This window comes from Onthophagus taurus, chromosome 2 (assembly GCF_036711975.1).
Source record: "Onthophagus taurus isolate NC chromosome 2, IU_Otau_3.0, whole genome shotgun sequence".
NCBI lineage: Eukaryota > Metazoa > Arthropoda > Insecta > Coleoptera > Scarabaeidae > Onthophagus > Onthophagus taurus.
The window spans coordinates 24,169,235-24,188,095 of record NC_091967.1 but is presented as its reverse complement, the minus strand read 5'-3'; the positions used below and the strand labels follow the sequence as shown (position 1 = coordinate 24,188,095).

At 34.2% G+C, this 18,861-nt stretch overlaps 1 protein-coding gene across 1 annotated transcript; it reads right to left on the bottom strand.

The window, feature by feature from the left end:
* Nucleotides 1-4,129: 4,129 nt before the first annotated feature.
* Nucleotides 4,130-5,772, bottom strand: LOC111413155 (fibroblast growth factor receptor substrate 2). Its single transcript, XM_023044037.2, has 2 exons — nt 5,650-5,772; nt 4,130-5,594 (listed from the first exon to the last, which is right to left on the bottom strand). The coding sequence occupies exon 2, from the start codon at nt 5,491-5,493 to the stop codon at nt 4,330-4,332; it is 1,164 nt and encodes a 387-aa protein (XP_022899805.1). The 5' UTR covers nt 5,494-5,594; nt 5,650-5,772; the 3' UTR covers nt 4,130-4,329.
* Between the last annotated feature and the right edge of the window lie 13,089 nt (nt 5,773-18,861).

Below are 18,861 nucleotides of genomic sequence, written 5' to 3'. Positions count from 1 at the left end.
CATGAGCAGGGATGGCAATTCGAATCAAACTTTTTTCAAAATTTAATACATTACTCGGCACACGACAAATACACACACCATCTTTCCATCCTCAAGCAAATGGAATGTTAGAACGATTTCATCGATCATTGAAGACAGCTATCATCGCTAAAGGAGACACTACTAGTTGGAACAACAATCTACCCCTCATCTTACTAGGATTAAGAACATCTCTTAAGGAAGATCTAGGTTGCTCCTCAGCACAACTGCTTTACGAATAACCACTAAGACTTCCTGGAGAGTTCTTCATACCTACTAAAATTATGAGTTTATTTAATCTCCAGTTTAAGAGACATTTTTTCCAAATTAAAGCCTGTCAATACGTCTTTTCATTCTATTTATTAGATTTTTTTACTAAAATCTTTTATTCATAAAGACTTTCACAAATCAAATTTCGTTTTCATCCGGGATTAGCGATCATCCATACCTTGAATGCATTGATGGCAGCTATATCTAGAATCTGATAACAGAGGGCCATGGGCCATCTATTGGTCTTTGTGTTGAATATTGTTTACTGCTTTATTTTTTTTGGCACGTATGATACCAGAGTACGATTGTCTCTGTACACAAACATAAAAGAATTTATAGGTTTATATGGTCTACGAAGCAATTCGTTTGGTATGAACGCTTTATTTTTCCTCAGGGTACCGCAGAGGGTCATTCCCATCAGCTAAAGTTTATCCGATAATTGCAGGCTCGTGAAAAAATTATCAGTAGTTATTCGATGTCCTGCTGGTAAGTGGTTTACTAAGTCTAGTACCACTCTTTCTTCTTGGTTCTTTTCTGGCTGCTTAGTCATTTTTTCTAAAAAGAATATGCACACAATTCATACTCAGATAATTTTACCTAAGACATAGCTATACCCAGATATACCTGCATATTTATTATGTATGCAGAATCGCAGTCTACCACGGTCCAAATCTTGATCCCGTATTTTGCAGGTTTGCTTTTCATATACACACGGAGTGGAGATTTACGCATTTATGGGCAACTAGATTATAGCAAATTTTACATTTTGCAACAAATGTATATCAAATATCTCTCAAATCGCAACCAGTTTGTCGTTTTCTCTTTTTTCTTCTCTAGTTTCGAAATTATCAAAACGAAGAAATCGCGTGAGTTCGTGGTAACGATTTTGAGACATAGCTGATACGATAGCTCTAGGGTAGGCAGGATCGGTACTTCATAACATGTCGACAGATTCCTTACTACTTTTTAAAGCACCAATTGTAAATAAAACTCCAATATAGGCCAATATTTCATTATTACTTCTTGGAACAAATGTTTTTGGTTTCAAAGGGTTGCCAGCATTAAATACTTCGTAGAAGTATGTAGCCTTACGGTTTGTTTCGGTTACAATAATATTTATAATTTATGGCGTAATAAACAGGAAAAATGCATCTCTGATGCTAGAAATTTCAGAACTGTAGGTAGGAGTAACATTCAATATATTTGTTCGAGATCTTCTAACTATCTTTCGCTGCGCCATCAATTTCATCTAAACTATTTTATCATCCTAGTCTTCATCCTTCTTGCAGAAAATCGTCGAATTCTGGATCATCATTATCCAGTAGCATCAACGTCTCCTCTTCGGTAAGGTTCTTTGGAGCACGTATTTTCGGAATAGCACTCATAGCGTTCAAAACAACAAGCTCTAATAGAAATGACTATGAAGCATACAACACAAGTAATGAAGCTAAACTGAAATACGTGGTCAAGTAGAGTTGCAGGAATGGGTAGAAAGGGTATTCCCCGGAAACAAGCTGGGAAGCCCATAAAAACATGAATGCAGTTTCATACTATCAGTGAATCGCCAGAAATCCCACTTTACAAAAATTTTTTTTTTTGATTCATATTTTAAGGATATTTGATTTTTTCAACATTTCAACATTTTTTAAACCAAATCAAGAAATATATCAAAATTAGATATAAATTTCCTTTTCATTAATAATTAATCTAAGTGAGAAGGCTTTCACGGCTTGGTGTTAATTAAACTAAAACTAGACCTAAACACTTTTTTCATCCCTTGTACACTTTCAAAATCACTTCACTATCAAAAACAATAAACGATCTCATCAACTTCTTGGACACTGTAATACGACAACGCTTTTTTTTCAGTCAAAGATGTTCTGTCAAAATCTATTATTCTAGGACATCCCTCTTCACATGCTACCCTGTCATTGTCAACTGATGCATCCAACACAGGTATGGGAGCTATTTTAATACAAACCATCAATGGAAAATCTCAACTATCAGCATTCTTTTCTAAAAATGTATTTCACGCCAACCCAAATGTTCAACTTTTGGTAGAGAACTAATCTACTCTGCTGTAATTATATTAGGTCTTAAGCGGCCCATACACGATGACTCTTGCGGCGGTGCCGCCGAAGCCGCCGCAAGAGTCGTCGCATGCGACGGATTTTAACGGCCTACACACGTAGACTCTTGTGGCGTCGTACCGCACTTCTTTAACCGCTATCGACGGACCTACACCAATGCATATCTGGCCAGACAGTAGCCAAGAAATTGGCTGCAGAATACCAATACCAATTGCAGAAGACTAAATACTTCCTATAGAGGACAAATACTACCTATACACTACTAGAAACTGCTTAAAAAGATAGATATCGTCTATAGAAACCTAATAACTGCTACCAATAGACTACAAATTGGTTGCAGAATACCAATACTACTTGTAGAAGACTAAATACTGCCAGCAAAAGGCTAAAAACTCCTTGCGGAAGACAAATACTACCTATACAATACTAGAAACTGTTTGCAGAAGATAGATATTGTTTATGGAAGGCTAGGTACTGCTACCAATAGCCAAGGAATTGGTTCCAGAATACTAATACTGCTTGCAGAAGACTATTACTTCCTATAGACGATCAAAAATCCCTTGCGGAAGACAAATACTACCTATGCAATACTAAAAACTGCTTAAAAAGATAGATATTGTTTACACAAGGCTAGGTACTGCTATCAATAGACTATAAATTGGTTCCAGAATACTAATACTGCTTGTAGAAAATTAAATATTGCTGGCAGAAAGCTAAATACTGCCAGACAATTTTACAGGCTCATTTATGGCGGTAGTTATTCAGTTTCTGTAATTTTTTGATTTTGAGTCCCATAAACATGGATAGATACATTCTATATAGGTTTATAAATTTTTTCCAAAATTCTTTTTCGCCGAACGATGCCATTTCGATGGACGTTGGAAATAAACTAAAGCGATACTTTCGGTGTCGTATGCACGTCGCAATCCCATACACGTTGACTCTTGCAAGGCGCCGGAGCCTGCCACGGTCTTGAATCCGTCGCCGATGCCGTCGCATGAGTGCTGGCGCTTCCCTACACACGTCGTCGTGTATGGGCCGCTTTAGAGCTGCCCGTAGCCGTCGCAAAAATACACCTTCTCTTAAAATTCCATAGTGGAAGGTTTTTTGGCAGAAAACAAACTTAAACTGGTAATTTAATAAATCTCTGTATGTTCCTAGAAACCCACTGTTCTTATCCTAATTTAAAATTCAAGGTATGACGACAAAGAATTGAGTAAAGACAACATAATTTTACATGAAAAATATTTATTAAAAATTAAATATATTCTATATAATTCTATTTTGTTGTTCTTTTCTTTAAACTTGAATACAATAACATATATTCATATATCTTATTAAACAATCGTTACTCTTATTTATAAACATTTCTCTTAAGTTCTTAACATTAACAGCAATCAAAAATATCTTTGGTACAATATTACTCTACTCGCTAAAAGTAAAAATAAACAATACATATCCTCCTCTAATACATATTTTATAAAGAAATATTTAAAAAAAATAATCAATTCCTTTACTCATTCGTCAATTTGTATTGCGTAACACATTCGTAACATTAAAAAAGAAATAAAACAAAAAAATAAATAAAAAAATAACGTCGCGCTATGATAATCATGTAAAAAAATTATCACGTGATGAAATAATTTTTTTTTATTTGGCAAGATCCGAGTATAAAAATCTTTGGTAGGGGTTCCTTTCGCTTTGGCATCATCTATTTAGATATTTGGCACGGGGTTTATCTTCTTTCGCGGGTTACAAATGTTTCATATGGCAAAATGGATAACCACTTTTATTCTATTAACAATTTTTGTATTGATATTTTGTGCTATATTAAAAGAATTTTTTATTATTATTGGCAAAATGAATACTGGTTAAATTTAAAAACTAAAAGTGGTTACCCAAACATAATTAATAAAATAAAAATAGCCTCTTTAGAGAAATCATTTCCCTTTTAATCACTGAGCGAATTACTATGTCGCGTTGGCATTACATCGTTGATAGTCGAGTTATGTCTTGTTTTACGACTACCTTCCTCTATTTCAATTCGAGGATTAACCGATTGTGAAAGAGCCGTCGTTTTATTAAAATCAATCGTAACGTAACTTTTTTGTACCGTACTCGGACTATCGGGCGCGTTATCTTTACTAGGAACTAAATCAAGTTCCGCGTAATTCACTTCTTTAAACGCAGGAGATGAATTTAAAGAAGTCGGAGTGGCCGGCACGCTCTGATGGTGGGAATCAACCAACACTGTTGATGATTTCAACGACTCCAAATCGTTCGGATCAATATTTGCATAACAATGCATTTCTTCTAATGAAAACTCTTTGGTATTATTTATTAAAATTGGCGTAGCTTCCGGATTATCGCAAGTAATGTTCATGTATAAATGATTTGTTTCTGTACTTTGTATTATTAGATTTGAAGTGATATTATTTGGTAGATTCACGTAATTTTCAGTTACATTTGTGGGGTTAATGTTGATATAAGCTGGGGTTTCTTCAATGATTGGATTATTTGTATACGAATGTTGTTCAAATACTAAACTATCGCGTTTATTATTATTTCGTTCGTCCACTGATAATGGGGATATCACGGGTGGTGAGATCGGACCGTTACTTGTAATAGAACCGGGTCGACTTAAACTAGGATGAGAACGAACTGAAGGCGCGGGGGTTGGATTTAAATAACCTTCCGGTTGAGAGGAGGAAAGTCTACGTTGTTGTATAACCGTAGTTGTTACAGGAAGTGGGTTAGAAAAGTCGTTTATTAAATTAATATGGTTGTCGTCGTTTAAATTCCTCGATTGTATACTTTGCTGAACCATATTGAACAAAAACTCAGCACGGCGACATTGAAATGCATAAATACCTGCTCCCGTTGGGCACCGTCTCCCACATTCAAAACTAAACACTTCAGAATCAAAACCGTACTTCCTCAAACATTTCAAAGGCCATCTAGTTGGTTGTTTCTTTTTTTGATGAAGTACCAATTCGGTTTCTGTTATTTCCAACCTCCCTGGACTTATAACATGTCCATGTTCATCCACATTGATTACTTGGAACACATTCGGATGTAAATCGTTTATATCTGTTCGACTACTAACACAACCCATATCAATATTCCGATATTAACTCGAACTGTGTTTAATTTTCTTTCTTTTCAATGAAAAATAAAGGAGGAAAAACAAATACACTTCTCTTTTTTGGGATTTACCTACAAGTTGGATTATGTAAATAAACAAATGTCAAGGTTAAAACTAAAAACGTACGTGATTCAGTGGTGTCCTGGCGAAATTTGTAAATCGTAGACCATCTTTCCGACTGGAATAAGACGTTGAAGCTGTCGCTGCATGTTTTTAGCGATTCACTTGGACGTAATTTATTTGTAATTTTGACAATTTATTAATCAGATGCATTATAACACAGTGAATGTAGCCGTGACCTTGAGACGGAAGCCCCTCATTTACTTTTAGTATTAGATGGATGTTACGCGCAGACCGGGTACTGACTGCAACATTATTGGAAATGAAGTGAGAAAGAGCGATTAAGATTTATAATGTTAAAGTGAAATGGATATATTGTACTATTAGTATTTTGGGTTGTCTAATCTGTTAGGGTCTATTTTAAATTCAGCTTACGAATGATTAGAGATTAACACAACAATTTGAAGTTTTATTTACACAATTATTAATACTTTTATTATAATTAATGTATTATATTAACTAAAACTAAGACTAGCACTATAACTTTCTTCAGAAACAAATTCAAAGTACAGTACAAGCTCGATAATCCGGCACCATTACATTTTTCACACTGATGGATTACGGAATGTACCGGACTAGTCATGCAAAATTATCGGAAATCTAAAAAAATGTAATTTTATCGTAATATCACCGGTAATATTACCCATACTGTATAAACTTTAGTTATACATAGGTACTGTATCACTTTTTAACGTTCATTCATGAAATGAAATAATTTTAAATCATAATTTGTAATTTTAAATATACAGGTGTCTCACATAACTGGTTCGTTAGAACTTTTTTTGGTTCCACTATTCGTAGAGGTTTGAAATTTTGTTAGCATGGGTTGTTCATTCTAAACTTTCGATCTAAAATATTTTCAAGATGGCCACCACTTCCGGTCTACCGGAAGTAGACTACAACTTCGTTATTTTAAATGGAATGCTATAGTTTTTATTACACCTTTCAATTATACGTAAAAAAATATGTTGACTTTGATAAAAGTTGTTGGTACCTAGCGTTTTTTGTTTTCGAGTTATTTTGATTTTAAGGTTTTTTTGCCAAATTTCACCATGCTCTTTAAAAGCCCATATTTCAGCTAACGTTCATTAAAAAAACCTGTAAATTGGCACGATTACTCGTCAGATGTTGTCAAATAGATTGTCATTTCTTGTATCAGCATATCTTATACAGGCCGGTCAAAAATTGAATTACAGTTTCTCCATATTCAATGGCTAGAAAGTCTAGAAGTCTAGAAGTCTAGAAAATTTTAAATGGAATGCCCCGAATTTTTTTACCCTATCAGAAAGGGAATTTAATTCTCTACAAATTATTTATAAACATTCCTATACCTATTTATTGTAGTTTTACTGATATAGGGAAATTAATCCACGCCATCTTGAAAATATTTTAGATCGAAAGTTTAAAATGAACAACCCATGCTACCAAAATTTCAAATCTCTACGAATAGTGGAACCTTAAAAAGTTCTAAGAAACCAGTTACGTGAGACATCCTGTATTTTGAGAGAATAAAACAAAATAATATCTACAGGTGTCCGGAAATGACGTGTACAACGCAAGACCACAAGTACCTTAACCAAAAATATGATGATTTAACTCAACTTATCTATATACAAAATTGCTTAGTTTAGCCGCTAGAGGGCTTCAATAATAATATGTTTTTTACATTTTTTTTTAAATAAGTCGAAAAATCCTTGATGGATTTTATTCATTTTATGGTCATGCGTTTGTATCAGTAGACTACAGCTATTTGTGGAATAAATTCTAATTTCGAAAATTATAGGGTGTTTAAAAACTTTGTGACAATAAATTATGCATCCATATCTTTTTAAGCCCCAGTACAAACAGTACCATTTTTTTTCTGAATAGTTACTTTAATTTAGAAACTATTTTCTCTCTTACAAAATTTCAGTCGGGTGAACGGTTAAGCTACAAAAAAATATTTTCTAAATCCCCACAAGCGCGAATGAGTGATGTAAGGTAACTAAAAACGTTTTTTTAATAGTTGGCTGGGTATTATTAATTAAAATTGAAAAACAAAAACAGTTTGTCACTTAAACTTGACAGGAGTGTTTGTATTTCTCGTTTTGCGCTCTATCTTTGATTCATCATGAATTCTCAATGCCCTCTAGCGGCTAAATTAAGCAATTTTGTATATAGATAAGTTGAGTTAAATCATTATATTTTTGGTCAAGGTACTTGTGGTCTTGCGTTGTACACGTCATTCCCGGACAGCCTATATATCAGCGATTCCCAAACTTTTTTAGTATTATACCACCATTTTAAAATACATTGCTCCATTTTATGTAACACCTATTAACACATTGGCTGCCATGTCATTTTTTCTTAACGTCTTTCATATGTAAGTGACGTTCATTTCATAATATCTGAAAGACGTTAAGTTGACGTGGCAACCAATGTGTTAAGCGGATAGAATATTTTTCCGTTGCATTTCACACATAATTTAAACATACATTTTTTGCTGTAAAGGTGATTTACTTTGAAAGGTGAGTAACTTTGTCTCACTCTTACGCTGAAGTAATAATATGGGCTACCGAAGAAGACCATGGGCAAAGTTATGCCTCGATGGGCAAAATAAGACGATTTTATGTCGGCATAGGAAGGGAAAAAATAAAATTACAGCAGTAAATGAACATATTTCTTATAATAATAATAATAATAATAATTTATTTAATCACCTGGCTACAAATAGTAGATGTGACAAGTTCAAACCACATACAATATATAATACACAACATACACAATATTCAACAAAGAAAGAGAGAAATTAAATTATGAGGTATGACCTATGCTAGTTGACTAGGACTAATACTAAAATTAAATGACAAGTATTCCTGGCGGTCGTAAAACGCCCTTTCTACAAGCATCATTTTTACTTTATGTTTAAATGAGCTAAGCGTATCAGCTTTTTTAATTGCAGATGGCAAATTATTATAGAGCTATGGGAAATCATACCGTGGACTCTTTTCAAAGAAAGCCGTCTTATGATGACCCAAGCACACCAAACTATCAGATCTAGTTTCGTAATTGTGTTTCATGACAGGGTATCTATCGACATGCTCCCGCACATGGACAACTGATTTATATATATATACAGGGTGATTCATAAGTAATGGGCCAAATTGTAAATGTACGTTCAGGAGGCCAAAATAATAATATTTTCATTAACAATAATGGGTCTTAGTCTGCTCCTTACTGAGATACAGGATGTTAAAGCGAAAAAAATAAAATAGATTTTTGTTAATAGATCAGCTACTTTTCTACATAATGACTCATAGTTGGCTTATAGTTTTTGTAAGGGTAAACAATAATGTGTGAGAGGATTTGAGTTAACTCGTAGATGTCACCACATGCGCCATATGAATTAGATGAAATCAGCTACACATTTTTTATCGCTCATTATTTTACAACATACTTGTTTAATTTGGATACCCCATCATTTCTGTAGAAAAAAGCTATACTTCTTTGATCTTGAAAATATTAACGATTTTCGAGATATTTGAATTTTACTAATTCACTACACTACATTTCACGGTGGTCGACGTAGCATTAATCTGTTAAGACACAAGCATGGCATGGAATGTTGACATTTACCTAACCGTAATTGATAATTGATAACAATATTAAACTGAAACCATAAAAAAATTACGTAATAAAACAATTTATTGTACGCCAGTTAATAAAACGAAATACAACATTAGAACAGACTTGAACTAAGACCACTTACGACAACTGTTATCAAAACCTACATGTTAATGTTGTGCGAAGTTAAATTAAATTTAAGCTTAATTATGAGCTACTGCAAAAGGTTTTCAACATGACCACCACCAGCATTTATACACGCATTTAACCGTTTGGTTAAATGTGCTGGAAATGTCTATCTTTTTTTAAACGAGGGTTTTCGGTTTCCCAGGCATGACTATTTCGCCAATTAAAAACTCCGCGTCTGGTAAAGGTTGCTTCATCCGTGAAAAGAATGTTATTTAGGAATGTTGGATTATTATTCAATTTTCCTTTTAGCCACTGACAAAATTGAACTCTGATTCGATAATCTGTTGGAAGTAAATTTTGCACAGGTATAAAATGATAGGGATATAAATTTTCCTTGTGTAAAATTCTAGTCACGGATGGTTGGCTTATTCCAGTTGCTGCAGACAATCGACGAGTGCTTATTTCAGAATTTTGCGCAATTCTTACCAAAATTTCATCTTCTTGCTGCGGAGTGATAATCTTAGGACGTCCTGTATGATATTTTGGACGAAATGAACCTGTTTCACCCAATCGATTATAAATATTTTGAAATATCTTCCGGTTTGGCTGCCTTCTGTAAGGGTACATTTCACGATATTTTCTGGATGCTGCTTGCCCAGAAAAACGTTCTTGTGCGTAAACGCATAACATGTCTCTCATTTCTTCGTTTGAAAAGTGATTATGTCTCGGCATTTTGATTTATGTTAGGACAAGAATGAATCAGTTTACTTAACAATAAAATGTTTTAAACTATTCATTAAACGTAAAAGCTCATTGACGTTTCATAATTCATATGGCGCATGTGGCGACATCTACGAGTTAACTCAAATCCTCTCACACATTATTGTTTACCCTTACAAAAACTATAAGTCAACTATGAGTCATTATGTAGAAAAGTAGCTGATCTATTAACAAAAATCTATTTTATTTTTTTCGCTTTAACATCCTGTATCTCAGTAAGGAGCAGACTAAGACCCATTATTGTTAATGAAAATATTATTATTTTGGCCTCCTGAACGTACATTTACAATTTGGCCCATTACTTATGAATCACCCTGTATATACTTTGAAGAGTAAGAAGCGAATTGGCCTTGAATGTATCTCTACGCGAATCTCTGCAGTTTAGGTCGAAGATTAATCTTATAATGCGCTTCTGTGCTACAAAGGCACGCCGCCACTCCGTCGATCTTCCCCACAATAATATATTGTACCTACTATTCAACAACATCCTTCACATTTAATTATAATTAAGTGAACACTAATCATTATTAGTGAGAAGGATGTTGTTGCATATTTTTACACAATTTATCAAAATTTGGTTCGATATTAGATAAATGTAGCCTAAGGTTGGGTTCTAAATCAAGTTTATTTCTGTATGTACAGGGTGGTTCAAATTCGATGTCCGAATAGGCTATCTCGGAAACTATAAGAGTTAAAAAAAAAGTAGCTTACATGTCGTGATCTCGTTTTCAGAGAAACTCCTAATGCCAAAAACCTCAAAGCGCTATCATTATTAGTGAAAAGGATGTTGTTGCATATTTTTACACAATTTATCAATATTTGGTTCGATATTAGATAAATGTAGCCTAAGGTTGGGTTCTAAATCAAGTTTATTTCTGTATGTACAGGGTGGTTCAAATTCGATGTCCGAATAGGCTATCTCGGAAACTATAAGAGTTAAAAAAAAGTAGCTTACATGTCGTGATCTCGTTTTCCGAGAAACTCCTAATGCCAAAAACCTCAAAGCGCTATCATTATTAGTGAAAAGGATGTTGTTGCATATTTTTACACAATTTATCAATATTTGGTTCGATATTAGATAAATGTAGCCTAAGGTTGGGTTCTAAATCAAGTTTATTTCTGTATGTACAGGGTGGTTCAAATTCGATGTCCGAATAGGCTATCTCGGAAACTATAAGAGTTAAAAAAAAGTAGCTTACATGTCGTGATCTCGTTTTCCGAGAAACTCCTAATGCCAAAAACCTCAAAGCGCTATTTGTTTTTCCCCTAGAGGCCAAAATTGAAAATATCGTAAAAGCAAGTGCAATTATCTTGGTTATTATTATAGGTATGCTAGTAAAAAAATATCCACTGTCAGGTTTAGTGCAGAAGAACGTATTGTACGGTATTGTAAATCCTAAATTTTTCTGAACCCCTTTATCTGCTTGTCGACCAACATACACTAACCGTCAATAGCAATACCAGATACCGACTTGCAAATTCAAAAAATGTTTATCCCGTATTTAGCGAGTTTACTGGGCATAGACTGTTTGAATTTACATCGTCCTCGATATGGAACTAATTGTTCAACACACGTAGAAATATTTTCATTCGTTGTTATGCCAACTCTATACTGTAGCAAAAATTAATTCCAAATCATTGCAAATTTATCTTCTTTGAGTCTTTCATCTCGTGTTCTTTTGTCATCGAAATGCATACATTTTTACCAGCTTTATACAAAGGATTGGTTTTTCCAATCGCTCCAGCTAAAGCTGTCGCGATTTTATCATGCTTTTGATTTCGAGTTATTTCCATGGTAACAAAACTTTCGTGTAAAAATAAAATTATCCGATTAAAAGTCAAGCTCTTGTGTATTTACCCCCGATTAATAATTTTTATATAACTAAATAAAACTTTCAATTTGTTTCTATTCACTATTGTTTTTAATGTATCAAATTCTTATAGATAACCAACTTTACAATGTTGTAGAAGGAACCGTATTAAAATGATTTATTAACTTAATTATTCAAAAGGAAATATGCATAAGCTTAAATAATTCATGGATTGTAAATTAAAATACAGTAATATTAAGTTATAAATAATACAAATATCCACATTGTATAAAGATGTAATTATAATATGTAAACGAAATGATTTTCGACATCTGCTTGTTAATGAAGAACAAAATTCAAATTCCAAAAGCATCGTCGCCGTTGACGAATACATTTTTTTCAATAATATTAACATGTCTCTTTACATACATATTTAACTCTCGTCGTCCAATTTTAGTTTTAGCACACGCTGGGTGCTGCTGTTTTGCACAGAAGGCAGCAGCCTGTCGAGTAATTATCGTCGCGTGTTTTTTGCCCAATCGATCGAAGAGCCGGGCGTCATTAAAATACAGTTTATAATTGTATCGTAAATTGGTATCGGATCAACTCGGGTGCAAAGTATAACCATACTGCGGGAAGAGCGCGCGCTCTGATTCTAGACCGAAACGGGCCCTGATGTGTCACTTTTTGTCGGATTTATAGGCGCAGATGAAGGACCCAACGGAAATGGTTGGCAATTTGCGATATGATATACCTGAGGCTGTACGATGAACGATCATCATTAATAATCAGCTTATGATTGGAAATTGCGTTATCTGGAAACAAAAAAGATTTAGAATACACTTTGTTTTTTTCTTCTATATTTTTCTACCTACCAAATTGTTGTAAAGTTCTAAAATTTGGCAAGATTAATAAGGAATTGCATCGACTTTTAGGCAATTTTCCGGCTACATCTACACCACCACCGGTTGAAGTAGAAGTTTTTAAAAATATTGCTAACCGAAACAATTTTTTATCTATTTTACTATGTAAGTTATAATAGTGAAGCGACAAAAATACAGTAATATAGTCGATAGTAGACAATACAGAGCTCTAATAAAATTACTAAATACAAGTGGTCTACAAGTTCGTCTACTGTGACGAAAAACATTCTATAAACTATTGGAGATGTTATGTAGATAAAACTAAATGGTTAGATTTTGTACCAAATAAAGATCTCCTACGGCAGGTAAAGTAAGAGGAAATGAAACTAGAGATAAGAAATCGCAAATAGAGGTTGGTTGCATACATACTAACAATGGAGCAGAACAATGTCGCGAAACGGGTACTAGACAGATATCGAAAAAGTTGATCTGTGTCTCATTTTTGAATCGCATTCCATTTAACAATCCTACATAAATTTTAGAGGTTATAAAGTCATATATCACATTGTACGTCCAGATAATACAGCTAAAGGAGGTAATGGGATTATAACTAAAGACAATATTCAGCATCATGAAGAATAAAAGTATGTAATCTTGCATAGTATACAAGCTACAATAATAACTTGAAAATCCATAACGTAAATATGAGTTGAATATATTGTCTCTATAAATACTCCATCAAAGAGGAACAATATAAAGAGGAGGAAGATGTTGCAAAAATTGATGGCGATCATAAGCTGTTAAAGAATGAAAAAGTGACTAAATATCTGCTAGTGGACCACCGATAGAAACAAAATTTCTGATCTTTCCGATTTCTTTATCTACAAAAATATTTCAGTTACTTATTTATACATTTATTGGCGATAGTTAGGACATCAACTCCGATCATTCACCTATAGTTTTAACAATGAGTAGCAGAGTCATCAAAAAAGAATGTAATCTAACATTAATCTATGAAAGCTTTATTCGGAGAAAATGAGTCTTGAAGATAAAATTAACGTGATTGAATAACACAACATCTCGATGATAAATTAGAAGCTTTCATAAGAAATATCCATACGTAGCATGGGAAAATGATAATGAGAGGTGAACTATAAGTTCCCCATAAGATAAAATTGGCTTAAATAATGCTACACAAAAACTAAACAGGCATGCAAAATATAAAAAATACAGTAACTCTCAGTAACTTAACAGCTGGCAGGAATGCAGCTAACTCGTTATGGCATTCATTCTTCCTCCTATCAAGCTGAAAATGGTAACTGAACCAGAAATGACAAATAGAAGGCAGAGGTTTGCTGATCTTCTAGAATGATCAGATCCAGAAGATGGGAAGAACCTAAGTGGAAGAAAAAATAATCTTGATGTAGAGAAGTGATACCAGAGAGCGATTAAAAAATCTAGCAAGAGAATTCATGGTTAAGCTGACAAACTTAATAAATGCTGTCTTCAGGCTGAGATATATTCCCAGGTTTTGGAAGGCAGTAGAAGTTATTACGATTGTGAAACCAGGTTAATCACCTAATAAGGTGTCTTTCTACCGATCAATATCGCTGCTTTCGGTGATGTTAAAGTTGTATGAAAAACTTATATCAAAACGATGAAAACCAATAATAGAGAGGAAAAAATTGAAACCGAATCATCAGTTTAGATTTATAAGTAAACAAACTACAATGATTTTTAAAAATTAAGAACTTACATGTCTAAGTAGTATTTGGAAATCTTAGAATCACCTATTTTGGATAAATACTTTAGGGTAAAGCAGGAAGCAACACAGTACACAGATCTAAGGGAAATAAATTGTGGCTGGAATGTAACAAATGCATTGTGTATGGCCTGGTCCTATACCTTTAGTATAGGTGTAACATTCAAGAGTTAGAACAAGACATTATTGCCATCTTCGCAGATGACTAGAATTATGAATAGATTCATGGCCCAAAGAATGGCGAATTAATTTAAATGAATACAACCCATGCTGATTTTCCAAATAAAAGAATAAAAAAAATCTCGGCTAAAATAAATGACGGACAAGCTCCTTGTGTAACATCAACAAAGTACTTGGGTATTAACTTAGACACGAGACATGGCTGGAATTTCCACGTCAAAAAGAAGAGAAACTTGGTAACAAATGCTAAGTATGGATATGGATGGCAATTCTGGGCCTGTGTCATAGTTAGTAATATTATAACATAATCTATAACGAGACAAATCGTTCCACCAACTAAGAAGGGCCATGCACCACCACACACCGAATCAAGAAAGAGCTTTCAATCTGTCAATCCTTCCAGTGTCCGGGCCTGGTGAGGTTTTCCGTGGTATTTCGTGGTCATGAACAGAGACTGCATGGCAATGTGAATGTTGAGGCAACTCAGCCTCGCGACAACACTGCATTAAATTAAAACCTTTCTCCATTGCAGTATAATTCAGTTACACACTTCTCCAATGTCAGATGACAATCCATAACATGTCCTGACGTAACTGTTATTCTACTCAGGGCTAAAATAGCTTGTCTACTGTCAGTGTAAATTTGTAAAAGTCTTACTTTCAAAGTTAGATCTGACAATAACGTCAGCGGCAAGTTGTATGGCGATTAACTCTGCCTGTATGACGGTGGCACCTGTACCTAGTGGTTCAGATACGTGGAGTCGAAAATCATACGAGAATACTCCAGCTCCTTCCCGTCTGCTGGAACCATCAGTATAGATTTTAAAGCTGTTTTTTACTTCTATTTCTGCGGAACTTGGGTGGGTGAGATATTTCTTCGTAAAAATGTATTGTAAGGGTGTGAGGTCCGTTTTACATTCCAGAATTGGCGAGCAACCCACCATCTCCTTCTAGAGTACGGCGTTTTTACTATCTCTCTCACCCATTAGAATTCCTACTGCACGCAATCGAATCATGGTCACCAATGCCACCTCTTGAATGAACAAATGAAGTGGAGTTAGGTTCATTACGTTTTCCATGGCTGCAATGGGGGTAGTCTGCACCGCACTTGTAGCTTACAAATACGCAAGTCTCTGTACTTTATTAAGTGCGGCAGTGGATGTAGACTGTAAGGTCTTTGATCATATGTGAGCATACTCTGCACTATATGTAAGCATAGGTCGGATTACAGAAGTATAAATCCAAAGGGCAGTTTTGGGTGACAAACCCCATGTCTTACCTATAGCTCTCCGACATTTTATTGTCAAGGGTAATGCCCAGATATTTGACTTCTTTTAACAAAACCAATGGAGTTCCGAGAGAGAACTCTGTCTTCTTAGGATTCACAGAGAGTCTTTGTTTGTCACACCAGGACTCAATCAATTTGAGAGCTACTTGCATCCTGTTAAAAAGCACATTTATGTACTTGTCTTTGACGAGAATGGTTAAATCATCTGCATAACCAACTGTTGTAAAGTTGGCTTCAGTGAGGCGTTTCAAGAGGCTATTCAGGGTGAGATTCCACAAAAGTGGGAATAGTACACCCCCTTTTGGACAGCCTCAAGTAACTCCTCCTTGAAGACTGCAAGCCTTAAGCGTAACTATCCAATGTTTAAGAGTGTTCTCAATCCAACCACAAAGAGTCGGTGGAACATTATGCTCTAACAAGGCATCGTTAATACCAGAGAAAGTTGTTTTATCAAAAGCTCCCTCTATATCTATGAAAACAACCAGACTAGCCTTGAGTGTAAGCGTGTTGATTAGGATTTGCTGGTTTCGTTGGGTGCATTTTGATTTAAAGTCGAAAGTTAGCGAAGAAAGTCTTCTATGTTTCGTCCCGATTAAGCGGATATTCCATTAAACGGCAGATCAATTAAGCGGAGTGCACTGTGGTTCAGGTCGGCTGGGGAACAAAACGTTGGCAAATAATGTCGCCGTTTCGGCATCAAACTCCGAAGATATCGTCACATGGACAAGTTATTTTGTGGTGAACTTGAATCTCATAGCTTTGGGAAATCATTTATATATCTCGTAGTTTATGTCATTTCTCATGTTCTCGTATTTTCTCTTGTTTAATTTCTTATTCTTGAAAATGGGTTTTGTAATAGATTTTTAACAGATTTCAGCTCTTCTGTTTCCTGGACGACGTTTTACGAGTTCTATATATTTGCTCGGTGAGCTTCTTAATACTGTAAAATATGCATACATATTGGCGTTTTTACTATTTCTCTCACCCATTAGAATTCCTACTGCACGCAATCGAATTATGGTCACCAATGCCACCTCTTGAATGAACAAATGAAGTGGAGTTAGGTTCAACACGTTTTCCATGGCTGCAATGGCGGCAAATGGGTTTTGTATTAGATTTTTAGCAGATTTCAGCTCTTCTGTTTCCTGGACGACGTTTTACGAGTTCTATATATTTGCTCGGTGTGCTTCTTAATACTGTAAAATATGCATACATATTGGTACATACTTGCAATAGATATGTGCTGAAAATACTATATATAAATTTAATTTATTAGTTTTCAGGACGATATTTGGTATATATTTTGAATTTATAATTCCTCGTTTAGGGATTGGGTAAAAACTTTCTTAGTTAGTAAATAAGAAAACGTTAAATTTTTAAGAGTGCTAATAGAATTCATTTAATTCAATTAAATACTAGCGATGACAAAGAAAAAAGTGTTAATTGATTTATTATACACGTTGTTATTTCTTAACAGTAGTAATTGGATTTATCCATTTAAACACGTACACAATAAGAAAATGATTTCAACGTCGTTGCGGTGTCAATTGGGGTTCTATTATCAGCATTAGTTTCCGGATTATAAAATTGATTGAAAATACATATTTAATATGGCTGTTTCTTCTTTTCTCGAATTCCTTCCACGCAGATGTAATTTAAAAGGTTAAATGTATATTCACAAGGGCACAATTACCAACGAACACAGTAACGCGGTGTTATAAAAAGTTGTCGCACTTGTAACGTCCGCAAACATGCCAATTAAATGTAACAATTTGCAATAGTAATTATTTCTCTGAACGTATAAAAAAGTTAACTATAACCTGCCGTAACATTCCCATTTTTGCATATTATTCATAATTGGTCTGTTGCGGAATATCTGCTGCTTCTATTATAGTAGTAGCTATTATTATTAAAATAGATAGCGATATGAGTCACTTTTTACTCATAAATGACTCTATTCTTGGCTTAATTCTTACTTCATCAAACTAAATTGACAACAAAAAAACTTTTCTAGATCGTTAACCATGTGTATTACAACCACCTCTAACATAAAATTATCCACCTCTATAATAACGATCGATAAATATATCGTCATAAACTGTTATGTATCATAAGAAAAACTGGCAATATCCCCCACTTTAAGCACATAATTTCGTTATTAACGACGCGTGGATCGACGACGCGTCCAGAGAGAGTACTCGACATTAATTATCGGCAGACTTCCTGCTGCACTGGAAGAACTTGATCGATCTTGACGGTATTCAGATAAGAAGAAGACTTGGAGAAAATTTTGACAGTATGATGCGATAAGTTAAACATTGATCGTTAATTAAAAATAAATGATCTCGTATAGAGGCGTATTACAACATGTACTTGTCGTGTTGGATTACATGGTTGCGATCATTATTAATTCCCTTTTTTGGTATGCTACATGAAACTTTAAAAACCAGTTTTTTGATATATTTATGTATAAAAAGTGTAATCGTTTTCATTGGTATTTCCGTTATGAGTAGGACAACTCTCATAGGCCACATTAATTAAATACACTTTCAATTTACATAGCTATAAGTCTCTATCTAAAGTGGTTATTAATTTCTAATCTCCTGGGTGATACTTTCTTAGTTTACGGAATGTTTTGCGATTTCTAATTTTCCTATTACTACGTTTATTGTTTACATGTTCGTGATTAATATTAATAAATTTGCATACCATGTATTTTCTTTCTGTTAGCCTCCATTGTAAACATATTGACATTTTTTAAAATATCCTCAATTATAAAATTCTTGAATTAATATCAATTTAA